At 38.1% G+C, this 14,448-nt stretch overlaps 1 protein-coding gene across 2 annotated transcripts in view; it reads left to right on the top strand.

The window, feature by feature from the left end:
* UGGT2 (UDP-glucose glycoprotein glucosyltransferase 2) overlaps window positions 1–14,448 on the top strand; it is a 120,221-nt gene that overhangs the window by 85,435 nt on the left and 20,338 nt on the right. Inside the window, exons 30-33 of one of the 2 annotated variants that reach the window (XM_012926534.2) lie at window positions 5,796–5,880; window positions 9,539–9,624; window positions 11,747–11,842; window positions 12,752–12,836. In XM_012926534.2, the coding sequence (XP_012781988.2) occupies window positions 5,796–5,880; window positions 9,539–9,624; window positions 11,747–11,842; window positions 12,752–12,836 (352 nt within the window). The remainder of the gene's footprint in view (window positions 1–5,795; window positions 5,881–9,538; window positions 9,625–11,746; window positions 11,843–12,751; window positions 12,837–14,448) is intronic. The other variant, XM_058670626.1, reaches the window with a different exon arrangement.

Below are 14,448 nucleotides of genomic sequence, written 5' to 3' on the forward strand. Positions count from 1 at the left end.
TGTTTAATACTTAATATTATACATTAAGTTTTATCTTCTTTGTGATTATTTTTAATTATGTGATCTACAGATGAATGTTGTAGGGAGAAGATATCCCCCTGTGTTATAGTTTATGAACTAGCACATTAGTAGAAAATTGGGATTTTTTATTGAATATTCAGATATAAAGAGAGAGAGAAAGATCTTCTGTCTGTTGATACACTCACCAAGCGAATACAACAGCTGGTGCTGAGCCGATCCAAAGCCAGGAGGCCAGAGCTGCTTCTGGGTCTCCATGTGAGTACAGTATCCCAAGGCTTTGGGCCATCCTCGACTGCTTTCCCAGGCCACAAGCAGAGTTGGATGGAAAGCAGGGCTGCTGGGATTAGAACCAGTGCCCATATGGGATCCTGGAGCATGCAAGGCAAGGACTTTAGCTGCTAGGCTACTGCTCCAGGCCCAAAAATTAGGATTTTAAATTCATAGACAACTTCTAACAATACAAATCACTTCATAGAAGGAAATGGTAAGCTTTTCTCAGTCAATTCCATCCAAATCAATTAACATATAGACAAACAAAACAGGAAAAAACATAAGTGATGCTTCCTATAGTAAAATTTCTTTGAAACTAAAGTGTCAATAATGAAAAGCGGATGGATATGTAATTGAAGAAAATGGACATTTTGTGGTTTCATTGCTGATTTACTTCTGATTGATATAAATTTATGTTTAGAAAGATATTGCTGACACATAACAGAAAATGTGAGGCAAAATGATGTTGACATAAATTTCTAAGTCCAGAATTTAAAGCCATAACTACAGATTCTTTCATACTTTTAAATTCAACTTTGCATTTACTAAGCATATTCTCAAATATACTGTCAATTTCTTCATATCTTTAACTACAGATTGACTAGTTCAATATGCAAAGCTCTCAAAGTATTCTGTTAGAAAAGAAAATCTTTGTAATTTTGCTAAAATTAAATGCTCCTCCAGATTTTCCCAATTAACTATAAATACCAAGGATGATTGTACCTCCCACATGCTAAATATTATGCTACATTTTTCATCTGGAATCTTCTGAAATATTCCTGCCAAATTGCTGTTTATAGAGAATTTTTTTATTCTCTTGAAGTTAAGCTGCTTTTCCTATATTTGGTGTGTGGACAGGAGAGGTTTTGGAAAAGACTGCACTGTTTCTCCACAGATAAATGAGTTGCTCCATTGTAAGCTGGCTCTGCACTCTGGTCCCCTGGAAGAAGACCTCTGTGGGCTCGTTAGGCGTCTGCAGCACTCCCCTCCCTCTACTCGCCTGACTCCCACTGGGTGCATCTGTTGCAGCAGGTCAGATGCTGTTAGACAACTGCATGATCATAGCAAAACCCAGGCCCCTACTTGGCTATAGCTGATGACTTGCCCAGCAAACCCTTAATCTTGGTTCATCGCAAAGGCGGTAAGCACTGTTCTGGCTCCTCAACTAAAACAGCCATTCTTTCCCAGACAAGCTTCAGTCTGTGATACGCTTTTCCAGCTGTGAGCCAAACACAATCCTGTGTGCCCTAACATCAGAATGTACATTGCAGGGTCCTCCCTCCCTGCATCGTCTGCCTGACTAAGTTTGGGAATACATGGTACAGATTGTCTACTTCTTCCCTCAGAGGGTGCAATAATGGGAATTTGAGGTCTAGCTCCAGCTCAGTGTATCCCATTCTTTGAGTATTCTTTACTCAGTTGGTTCCTCTGAGTGGCAGCCTGCATGGAATGGTAGTAATGGAAGATGATAGCAGTTCATTATCACTTCCGGGTCTGGTAGAGGTCTCAAATATGCCTCAGTGGCAGCTTTCTAGCATCATTTTGCTTCATACTTTCCCCCTCTTCTTCTCTCTTGTTCTTTTTGCGGATACTACTGCTAGTTACATATGGATGATATTGAACTCACTGTTAAATAATTTGAGGTTTTTTTCGCATTCGGTTTTTATTTAGCTAATGTCTGAGTTCATTTTATGCTGCTATCACAGTTAAGGATAAGGGGTAATGCCGGATTTCCTCTTGTTTGAGTATTCTGGATAGAATAGAAACCAGTCTGATGTTGCTTTTCCTACCTCTAAAAGTGAGTGATTTTTGCATGCAAAATTCTAGGAAGAAACAATATATGTTCTTGAATTTGGAAATGACTTTCACTGAGCTGTAATAGTTTCTAAAATCACCTTGAAAATAAGTTATTTGAATGCTTCCCATTTCCCTGTTAGTCAAGGACTTTGCCTGTGCTTTCAAGCTGCAGGTTTGCCTTGCGTCGGAGTGTTAATTGTTTCATCTTGATCAAGCTTGGACATGCAGTGGGATCCAGAATAATAATTAAACCCTCTACAAAGGATGGTTTATGGATTAGAGGAGTTAGCATCCATGAAATTCTTGGGATAATACTGAAGCAGAAAGAGCTCATCATGACTATCCACTACATTAGGACTTGCAGGTGTCTTGGGAGCAAGAGGGCCGAAGTGGCTGCATTCTGCCTCAAGGATGCACAACTTGCTTGCTAATGGTTTGTAGTGTGATGAATCAAAGCATTTGAAAGGTTTTTTTTTTTTAATTTGGGATTTGGGGACGTATGTAGCCTAGCAGTTGAGATGCCTATATACCAAATCAAAGAACTCAGGTTTGAATCTTAGGTCCAACTCGTGACTGCAGCATCCTTCCAGTGTAGATCCTAGGAGGCAGTGCTGATGGGTCAAGTAATTGAGTTCCTGTGTGTGAGACCTGGATTATATTCCTGGCTACCAGCTTCCAATTTCAGCCCAGGCATAGCTCCAGCTTTTATAACCATTTGGAAAGTGAACCATGCATCTTTCTGCTTTTCAAATAAATTAATGAAATTAAAATATACTAATTCTGGTATAAGGTAATAGTGGTAGAACTTCGGCAGCAAGGAGCTGAAGTTTGACAACCCCAGCTGATCTGTATCCTGTGACCCACCATAGGATGGCTAGAGCTACCTCCAACAGGGCAATTCCGGCCAGCCTCCACAGAACCCTTGGCCAGCTGTGCGGCAGCTGTGGATATCCTGTGCATGATAACCTGTCAGGACCATCCCAACTCCCTTCTGTTCTCCGCTCAGACCTGCCTCCCATGCACCTCAGAGTGTTCCCTGCTACTTCCTTCCTCTTCTAGTAGAAACCAGTATAGAAGCACTGCCAGCTGGAAATACTCAGTATGCTACAGGATGTGCCCCTGTTGTGACTGTTAGGGCATTATAAAATCATTATAATAAAATTATGATGGAGGACGCACTCCACTTCAGTCATGTACCTGACACCCTGGTATTTACAATGTTTGCAAAAAAAAAAAAAAAAAAGCTATGGAAATTGAGAGGACTTTACCCCACCCCAAGCTCTGCCCGCTTTGGCGTATTGATTTAAGCCCTAGTACCAGATACTACACTCTGCACCTCCTAATTAAAAAGCCCATATGTTTTTAAGGGGTCTTTTTTTCTGTGCTTTGCCTTTTTCTTCGTTTCTTTCTTTCCAGCCCACTTGAACATAGGGAATGTGCACTGTGCCTTTGCTTTTGAAAAATCCAGCTTCCCTATACACCTTTATGCCTCCACCTTGAATTCTTAGATGTGTGGACAGAAGAGGCTGGAATGAACCCAGCTGGGACCCGGGTGCCCACAGCAAGTTGACATGTCTCCTGTATAAATTGAAGCTGTTTATTTTGTGGTAATTGTTTGACAGGGCTTCGCCTTCTTTGTTTTATCCATCTTAGCTAGGCACTTTGGAGCACAACGGAGTCAAAGGCATACATTCAAGTAATCATAGTGCTGCAACAGTGATGTGGTGTTTTAGAGAAAGTCTAAGTGTATGTTATAAATATGAAGAATCTACTGAAGCTTTCTGTGATGACTTTCCCCTTTAAATTAATAATTGAATTATTTTAACATAAAATTCTTCAACATGCTGTGGGAATAGTATCAAAAAGTAATTACTGAGCACAGCTGTCATATTTGATTTACTTATCAGGCAACTTCGCAAACTAGGGAATGAACTATATGTAATGTAACTAAAAACATGCAGGTGTTGCAAATGTCATCACTAACAGTCTTATAGATTTAACGATGCATTTCACATTTGACATTGCAAAATGACTAGCAGATATTGAAAAGTCATTTGGGTGGTGGAGAATTTCTTGGACATGTAAACAACTTCCATATTTCATACTTCAATTACTGTATCAGATGTGAAAGTTTTGAGTTTTGAGGTAGTGTTGGCATACAGTAGTAAAGTTAAGCAATGATTTGGACAAGTGATTTTTTTTGAGAGTAGACATTAAGCTTTTTATATATTTATATATTATTGATTACATTGCATCATGTGACACTGTCTCATAGGCTCTGGGATTCCCCCAACCCCTCCCGGTACCCTCCCCCCATGGTGGATTCCTCCACCTTGTTGCAGTGTTACAGTTCAAATTCAGTCAAGATTGTTTCGTTGCAAGCATAGAGTCCAGCCTCTTATTGTTCAGATAAATTCAATGGTTTCTTGGGGAGACCATCTCTGGTCTGAAAGCAGAGCTGGCAGAATATCATCCCGATCAATTAAAAGCCACAGCATCGCCAAGATCAGCAAAATTTTACTTCAACACAACAAATGGCTAAATACTAAAATGAAATAGACACGAAACAGCTGAATGGTACCTTATAGCCATTTTAAGGTATATAGTAGCTGGTCCTGTATATAAACTAAAAGTGAAATGTCAATGAGCTAATCATAGGTTGTGGTTAGGACTTGTTTTTTTTGTTTTGTTTTGTTTTGGTTTTTGTTTTGTTTTTGTTTGTTTTGTTTGTTTTTTGTTTTTTTTTAACATACTGGTTACTCAAAACCATGTCAATTCCATAATATTGCAAATTGCTGTTGATGTTATATTGGGACTCTTAATCGACTGTGATGATATTCTACCAGCTCTAACTTCAGACCAGAAATGGCCTCCCCAAGAAACTGTTCAACCCATCTGGACAATAAGTAGCTGGACTCTATGCTTGGTATATGTTTGCAAAGAAAGAATCTTGATTGAATTTGAACAGTAATACTGCATCAAGGTGGAGGAATCCACCAGGGGGGAGGGGAGGGGGAAGGATGGGGGGACTCCCAGAGCCTATGAAACTGTCACATAATGCTAAATAATTAATAAAAAAAAAAAGCCACAGCATAACATCAACATCAATTTACAACATTATGGAATTAATTGACATGGTATTGAGTAACCAATATGCTAAAAAAAAAATGCAAGTTCTTAACCACATCACACATGACTACTTCATTGACATTTCAATTTTAATTTATACACAGAACTGGCTGTTATATACCTTAAAATGGCTATAGGGTACTATTCAGCTGTCTCGTGACTATTTTCATTTCAGCATTCAGCAGTTTATGGTGTTGAAGCTTAATTTTGCTGAACTTGGCAGATTTTGGGATAGTCTAAACTGACTTATAACTCTAACAAGGCATATGTCAACAGTTGAAGTGCAGAACAGTTTTAGGAGGGGTGTGCAGAGAAATCTTCAATGCCTTACTGAGGAGTAACTAATCTTTGGGACAAGTGATTATTTAATAGAAAATTTAATGAGTTAAAGCTTTTGTACAATTTTAAGTTAAAACTTATAATTATGAAAATTGTCTATTATAGCTGAATTCACCACAGAAAAAAATTACATGTGTACAAGTGATAATGTACTTTGTTAATTGCAAAATGAATTACTTGTCCTAATTAAATGTCTAGTCTGTGATTGGTTATGGACATTTCTGTGTTTCTACTTTTAGGCATAAAGGTACTGACTCTCAGCCAGACTTGGGCAATGTCACTGTTGTAATGAACAGCTTCAAAAGCAAGGTCCTCGAAGTCCAGGTGTGTGCGGCAGAAGCTTTTTTCTAAGCTCTCAATATTTACAAGTGTCTTTTCATCATTACTTGTGTGATGTTTATTTTACAGCTAATTTTGCAATTTATATAGAAACTCATTGGGGCCCTGGCAGTAATATGAAGGAAGAGTGGTAGTTTCATTAAGTAAAAGCAGAATGTGAAAATATGAGAAGGATTTTTAAAAAGATTTTTAAAAAATATTTATTAGAAGGTCAGATTTATGGGAGGAAGGAGAGACAGAGAAAAATTTTCCATATGCTGGTTCACTCCCCAAGTGGCCGCAACAGCCGAAGCTGAGACAATCTGCATCCAGGAGCCAGAAGGCTTCTCCAGGTCTCCCACACAGGTGCAGGGTTCCAAGGCTCTGGGCCGTCCTTCACTGCTTTCCCAGGCCACAAGCAGGGAGCTGGATGGGAAGTAGATCAGCTAGGATATGAACCAGTGCCCAGATTGGATCCCAGCACATGCAAGGTGAGGACTGTAGCTGCTAGGCTACCACGCTGGGCCCAAGAGAAGGAACGTTTCTTAAAGTTGTGCTTTAGCTTCTGTTTCTACCATACCTGTAGTCAGACAGTGTTACAAATTAGACTCTGTTAAAGAGGTTGAGACAGGGCTTAAACTGGTGCTGAAAAGGCAAGATGGTATCACTTCTCTTTAAAGTGAGAGAGTGTTTAAAGATGATAGTGTTGGTTCTTTTGGACTCTTGTGACTGCTAAGACTAGCTTTAAAGAGAGACTAGGAACTCAGTCATGTGGTCCCAGTGGCTACTCTTGGCCTGAGGAAGCTACTGCTGCCCTAGGAACATTACTGTACCCTGCAACACCTAAACTGTCACTTAGAGCCAGTGTGCCACGTTACAGGGGCAGGAATTCAAACCCAGGACTCACATGAAATATGCAGGCAATTAGAAGATTCCTTCTACAGTAAGTTGGCTCTGTGTTTTTAGTAAACTTAAAACAAAAACTTAGTCCACTTAGGTATTTAGTTCAACTTTGTGTCATCTGATTAGTGCAAGGAATCTCAAATCTTTAATTCATATTAAAATAGTTCAGGTTTATAGATTATGCAAGTGTCATGCAGAAGTATGCACAGTTCTCTGAAGTAGGTTATAGCAGCTATGATGCAGATTTTTTACTTAGAGGCCAACACATCAAACAAGTTCAGTAGAAACAAGAAAGAAATATGATAGCTATTAGCTGTTAACACAAACTCTAAAACAGCTGTGCTTACTGGGTTTAGTAAATAAGAGATAAACTTAAATAATTGCTGCATTTACAGGAATCTTAAGTCTATAGCATATTTTTATTAGGTAGAACTTTTGAGACTGAGCAATACAAAGAAAATTAAGAATTCAGTGGATGGCTTTAATATACTTATAGAGAGAATTAGCATATTGGAGGTTAAGCCAGAAGACATATCCCAAAGGAACAGACAGGAAAAAAGGAAAAAAATGCGAGAGCATGAAAACCATGGAAGGTCAGAAAAAAGCAAGCAAGCAAACAAACAAAAGTGGGTTTAAAATTGGTTCTACTATTCACTAGTAGTCTGATCTCCGATTACTTATCTTTTTGTATTATTTGCTTTGTCTATGAAATGAAGTTACCATTAGTAGCACCTTTTAAATATGTTTGTAACTTATTTGAATAAGTGAGCAAGTTTCCTGTATCACACAGTACAGGCTTACGGATGCAGGGGTACTTCTCTCCCAACTTTCCCAACTTCCTTCCTGCCCACTTTGCCTACCCACTCTTTTCCTTTCTTCCCTTTTTTTTTTAATTTTCAAATGGCATACTTTAATTTCACTTTCTAATTATGGGATTATCGGTGAATTAAAGATTTCAAACATAGCAAATAGAAGGAAAAGAAACCTATTATTCAAAAAAATACATAAAGGCGATAACCAGTTACTGTATCTCACTATTACCTAGTAATAGGGCTGTTTCACAGCTAAGACATTTTTGCTTTGTAAAGTATTTATGGGCCCGGCGGTGTGGCCTAGCGGCTAAAGTCCTCACCTTGAACACACCGGGCTCCCATATGGACGCCAGTTCTAATCCCGGCAGCTCCACTTCTCATTCAGCTCCCTGTTTGTGGCCTGGGAAAGCAGTCGAGGACGGCCCAAAGCTTTGGGACCCTGCACCCACGTGGGAGAGCCAGAAGAGGTTCCTGGTTCCTGGCATCGGATCGGCGTGCACCGGCCCGTTGCGGCTCACTTGGGGAGTGAAACATCGGATGGAAGATCTTCCTCTCTGTCTCTCCTCCTCTCTATATATCCGGCTTTCTAATAACAATAAAAAAAAATCTTTTAAAAAAAGTATTTATGAGTATTTGTTCAGTAGATAAAATCAGTTTAGATGGAGTTTTTGAACTTGATGAAAATATAGGGTAGGGTACTATTTGAAGCAGTGTGATTAATGGGTTTCATGAATTGATGAGAAAGACTAATTGCATTCTATGGCCTAGCAGTAGCTAGGTCCTTACAATCACATTTGCTTTTGTAATCATTTATTTATTGGAATTACAGCAAAAAGGGAGGAGGGGAAAAGGTAAGCTTTGTGAAAGGAGAAGTGCATGAACTCCCTGCTCCCTATGAAGAAGTGTAGTAGAAGGAGCAGAGACAATGTACCCTGTGGCTCAAGAGAGATCCTTGTTGTAAAAGAGCCCACAATTTAGAAGCAGAGTTAAGTGGGAAAGGCCAGGGAGAAAAGGCAGGCCACTATAATAGCAACACCAGCACACGAATGTCAGACTTCTCACTGCCAAGTTCAGTGTTAGGACATCAAAGCCTGCAGTGTTCCAAACAAATTCTAATCACAAAATAAAGTTGTCTTCTGAAGTGGGACGGTTCCTTTCTTGGAACTGTTTGCCAGCAAAATGGAGGTGTGCCCATGGCTCATGGACAGGTGACACTGGTCTGCAAACCAGTGAGAAGCAGGTGAGAGAACAGTTAACTGTGGTCGCACAGCAGACGTTTTAACCACACCGAAGAAATACGTGGCATTTACATTGTCATGACAGGCACTATCCTAGCAAAATGCAAGCAATTTACTGTTTCCTGAATTAAATAGTAATTATTCCGTATATTTACAAATGCTAATGTGAGTTGGGGGAAGGGGGGAAAGGGTAGAGATATTCATAGCTTTCTTATAAACGTGGCATACAGAGAAATGGTTGAAGATGAAAAACATAGACTTAAATACTATTTAAAGTTTTCAAAATAACACCATAGAAAAACTGAGGATATAGTTATTACTATTAGAAATTGCAGACACGGAGAAGGGGTCAGAGTGATATGGGCTGCTCATCTGTATTAACAATCAGTAAGGTTTAAACTTAGAGTCCAGAAATAACTGCTAGATAGTGCTTAAAGTCGGCAAATAGGCAAACCAGGAAATCAGTAAATCACCTTATTTAGCATTTTAGAGTCCACTAAACATCAAAGAAGCTAAAAATGAGACTGAGTTAATTTCAGGCCAGATTTTGACCATAATGTTGTGCTAAAATATTACAGACCTTCATTTGTGATTGCCATCTTTATTAGATTTGTAAGGATAATCTTGTCCAACATGTTCCACTTTGTAACTGTGCAATGTAATACTCAAAGTTGCCTAATTCTAAAAATTTTTCTTCGCCATGCCTCCTAGGTGCGAAAAAAACAAGACAAAATTAAGGAAGATATCCTTTCTGACAAAGAAGAGAAGAAAAAAGGAATGTGGGATTCCATTAAAAGGTAGTTACTAATACATAATTAAACACATAAGTAGATTTATGAAGAGTCTCGCTAGATGACTCTTCACTCTTGCAGGTGGTGAAAACCAAGACCAAGATTTTTCCCTGAAGAAGGTAAAATACATTCAGAAATGCTCTTGAATTCCTCCTAATTTGTGTGGTTTTGTTGCCTTATGGCTGGCCAAAACTTCTAAAACTTCCAAAACTTTATTGAATACAAATAGCACGAGAAGATGTCCTTGTCTAGTTCCAGAGAGAGGGAGTGTCCCCCACAGGAACAGTGCTGTCGTGGGCTTCCCATATACTGCCTTTATGATGCTGAGGTATGTGCTTGTCCCAGTTTACACAAATTACAAACTTTGAGCCATGCAGTAATTGAAAATGAAATGCTACATAAGCCGAAGGAGAAAAAGGGTGAATCCAGTTAGGAGGAAGTTCAGTAAAGACTTCTTAGAGGACTGGGTGACTGCTTTGTTTTCTAAGGACAGATAAGATTTCAAGTTTGAATGGAAAGTACCTGGTTACATGAAGTTACAAAGTAGTGATGGGTATAACTGAGACAAAAAATATAAAGTTAAGGCCCTAAATAAGATGTATTGTTAATTAAAAAAAAGTAGTGACAAGCATAAGTATTTAATTAGTAAAGATGCCCACATACAATAGCAGTTTGATTCCCAGCTCCAGCTGCCTGCTAATGCAGAATCTATAGGCGATAGAAATGGCTTACATTAGTGTGTCCCTGGCACCATATGGGATAATAAAAGTGAATTCCTGGTGCCCAGTTTTTACTTGGTCCGGTCTGGTGCTATGGGCCTATGTGGATTGAACCAGTGGGCAGGAGATATTCTCTCTTCCTCCTTCTTTCATTCTCTCCTCTTTTTTCTCTTCCTCCTCCCTTGTTCCCTGTATGGCTGTTTCTAAAATGGAAGAATGAATAATATTTCAGAAAAAGAAACATATAGGGCCACATATCGGTAGTATCCACGAATAGTCCTGACTTTGGATCTTTATGTGATGGGATCTGAAAAATTTCAGTGTATTCTAACTATTTCTGTGCCCACTCTTTTTCTTTTACAGATAGTATTTTTAAAACATTTGCCATCTCCAGTTGGAAGACATTGCCTCTTCTTTTTCAGATTCATTTATTTTTATTTGAATGGGCAGATATTAGAGAAAGAGGAGGAGAGGTGGAAAGAGATCTTCCATTCACTGGTTCACTCCCCAAATGGTCACAACAGGCAGAACTAAATTGTTCTAAGCTGAGAGCCAGGAGCCCCTTCTGGGTCTCTTACATAGGTACAGGGGCCCAAGGACTTGGACCATCCTCTGCTGTGTTCGCAGGCCACAGGCAGAGAGCTGGGCCGGAAGTGGGGTAGTTGGGACATGAATGGATATGCCCAAAGGGGATACTGGCACCACATGTGGCATTGGCCCTGATGTTGCCTCTTTATGAATAGTAGCAACAAAAGTTTCAGGAATAAACTCAGTGGTCTAGCTGTAGATATGTATCCCAAACCAAATTGATCATTGTGACTTTGATTAAATTAACTTAGATCATATACCTATCTTTAGAACCAGTGGGAAGGCCTTCCACAACTTGAACTTCATAGAATGAAATTTGAGGAGGAATAGGTTCTCCAGAAGCACTAGGTCATCATAACTCTAAGGGGAAAGAACGTTAGGTTGGGAAAACAAAAGCTGTCTGCTGTAGTCCACAGTATTGAGAACTTCAGAAATCCATTTTAGATTCTTGGGATTATGATCATTTTGTTCTAGGATAAGAAACAGAAACTTTAGCACAGACCCAGCCATCAAAGCAGATTTTGTGACATAGTCAAACATTATTCCATTATTTGGGATTTTCCCCAGTATAGACCTTTTTACATTTTTTTTTTGAAGACAATACAGTTTCACTTCAGGTTTAAATATATTAAAAACTCAAAACTTGAAGTGATGCTGTTGCATGTTTTAATATTAATCATGATTTTTTAGGGCAAGAGTTTGTTCATGGTTAATAACTATACATTCTTAAAAATGCAATCCTATTGCTTATCAAATCTTGTTAGCTAAAAGGAGTTTGCATATGAATACTAAATGGTGAATAACTACTTTTTATTTTCAAGTTTCACAAGAAGGTTACATAAAGAAGATGACAAAAACAAAGATGTTCTAAACATTTTTTCAGTTGCTTCTGGCCATCTATATGAGCGCTTTTTAAGGTAAATGTTTTCATGTGATATTTTTGAAAAATAAAATATTGCTATGGTTCAAAAGAATGAATAGAATGACAGCTCAGTGAAAAGAAATCTGTTCTTTGACAGCCAGGCCTGTGTAATAAATAGTAATGTTGTTTTTGTGTTCTGAAAAACATATATGTCATAAGTAGTTTTCCTTTAATCCTTGTTCACCCGAAGAGAAACAAAGTATATACTACTCTACACCTTATTTGAACTCATGATGTTGAAATATCTGTATTTTTAAAATATTACAAAATTTATCAGTTTTGTTTTGAAATATTAGTCATATATAAGCCTAGGATATCTACAGAGTCATAGGAGGGTAGGTGAGAAAAAGTATATAGTACATTTGTTTTCCAGGGAAGAAATGATTTGTCCTATAAAAAGGAGGCAATAAGAATGGAAAAGCTTATTTACAAGGTACAAAGCCTATTTCTCACCTGCCTGAAAAATATTTGCGTTGTGTTAGAGATATTTTAAAATGAAACACTTATGTATGCTTTTCATTCAAAAGCCTACGTTACAAAACAAATGAACATTCCAGTGAATTTGTCAAGATGCACATATTAAGCTCTTTTAGGTTTTAAAGACATGATTAATCACACCCACTGTTACAGAAAAAAAGATTAGAATCTGATTCCACTAAACAAAGCTATTTTAGATATTTTGTCAACTGAAGCAAACAAAACCCAATCAGTTTAGTATGCATTAGGTACTTACATATTTCTCTCTGCACACATTGCGTATTTGATCAACCATAGTGTTTGAAGATGTTTATTTCTTCACAATTGGTAGTGATAAACTTCATATTCACACTTCTAAATATTTAAAAGCCTTTTAAAAGTAGAATCAACTGTTAATGTATGTTGGATTTAATGTTGTTTTGTACAGAATTATGATGCTCTCTGTTTTGCGTAACACCAAAACACCAGTGAAATTCTGGTTTCTAAAAAATTATCTCTCACCAACATTTAAAGTAAGTACATAGCTTCTTTCATAAAGTGACTAAGGTTTGAAATGAAAATTCTTTGTGTAACTGTAAAATTCATCTTCAGAGTGAGACTTTTAACATTTATACTTATTTCTTGGTATTTTTAATTTTTAAAACTTCACTATTTAATAGTTTTTACCTAGCCCATGAAAATTCCTGTGTCATATTTAAAGATGTTTTTTAAAGGAAGGTTAAATATGGTAGATTTTACTTAAAAATATATGGGGTGGTTATTGATTTATTTATTGTAGTGAATAATACAGTTTATCAATGGAAAATATATAAATGTTTTCAATGAAAGGATTGGATTTTGTCATAGCTGTATAAGAGTAGAAACACTAAAAGCATGTTGGGAATATTTTCCCGGCACGGAGGCAATGAAGACCCCTAGGCGTCTACTCTGGGTGTCTGCGCACGTGATCCCAAGTGTGCTGTCCTTGCAGAGTGACCGACATTGGTCACCCACCGCCCAGCCCCCCACTCGTGCTGCAGAGTGTACACTACTCCTTCTGTGTTCACTGTATGATAATGAGATTTTTAAAATTAAGTCTCATTCATTAGAATTACAAAGACTCCTATTTCTGTATATGGAAAGTAATACTAAATACAAAAGCAAAAATAGTGTATTATGGTTCTGTTCCTTAATATTCCCAGGGATTTTGTAAAGTGCTGTCTTGAAAATATCCAGTGATTTTTCGCAGTAATGCCATATGGTCAGGAAATAGACTAGCCTGCACAATTGGAGGTACCACAGACCACCCATAGGGCCACTAATTTTAGATTGAGTAATCCATTTAGAAGGTCTCCTGGAACACAGAAAAGCAATTAGCCTCTCAGTTACCAAAGTATGCAAAAGGTTGGGTATATAAAAGTATGTGAGAGTTGGGCTAGTGTCCAGTGGGACAGGTGAGGAGCTGCCAGTTGGCCTCTCAGATGGCCTGAGGACAGTGCTCACCTGCCAGCAGCAGTGTGCGACTCCTCACGGAGCACTGCCAGCCTCTAGCCCCCCTGAGTTTGAACCGGTTTTCAGCTATTTGCCAGAATTGTGCTTAGGCACAGTTGTTTTCTGACCGCACTGTTTAAGCTGTAATGCTCCCTTATCTATCACTTGATTTCTTATTTTTCTGCATAGAACTGTCTAGAATAGTCAATTTGTAATTTCCTTTCATACCTGCTACTTCTGAAGTGTAAGCCTCATGAAGGCCGTGATTTCTGTTTCTTTGGTTCCTGGTCTCCTGATACCCTGGGGATTAGAACTGTGCTCAGCATATAGTTGGTTTACAAGGACTATTTTTGATATATACTTACTGTTTAATAAAGAGAATATTATAAAATTTCTCCTGTTAAATACTCCTACCAACCACTCCAGCATGATTTCCATGTTTGAATTCATAAATTGACACTCTAATGTTAAAGACCTTAATTTAAACTTACATTGTCCTTACAAATGCAAATTAAAAAATTGGAACTGAGCATAAACTGGGAAACTAGTTATCGATAAGAACTGAGTGAGGAAAAGAAAATTTCATCTTTAATTTTCTTTTAATATCCATCACTAGATTTTGGGAACTAGAGCACAATTGAGCTAATTACCTAT

This window comes from Ochotona princeps, chromosome 12, assembly GCF_030435755.1.
Source record: "Ochotona princeps isolate mOchPri1 chromosome 12, mOchPri1.hap1, whole genome shotgun sequence".
Lineage (NCBI taxonomy): Eukaryota > Metazoa > Chordata > Mammalia > Lagomorpha > Ochotonidae > Ochotona > Ochotona princeps.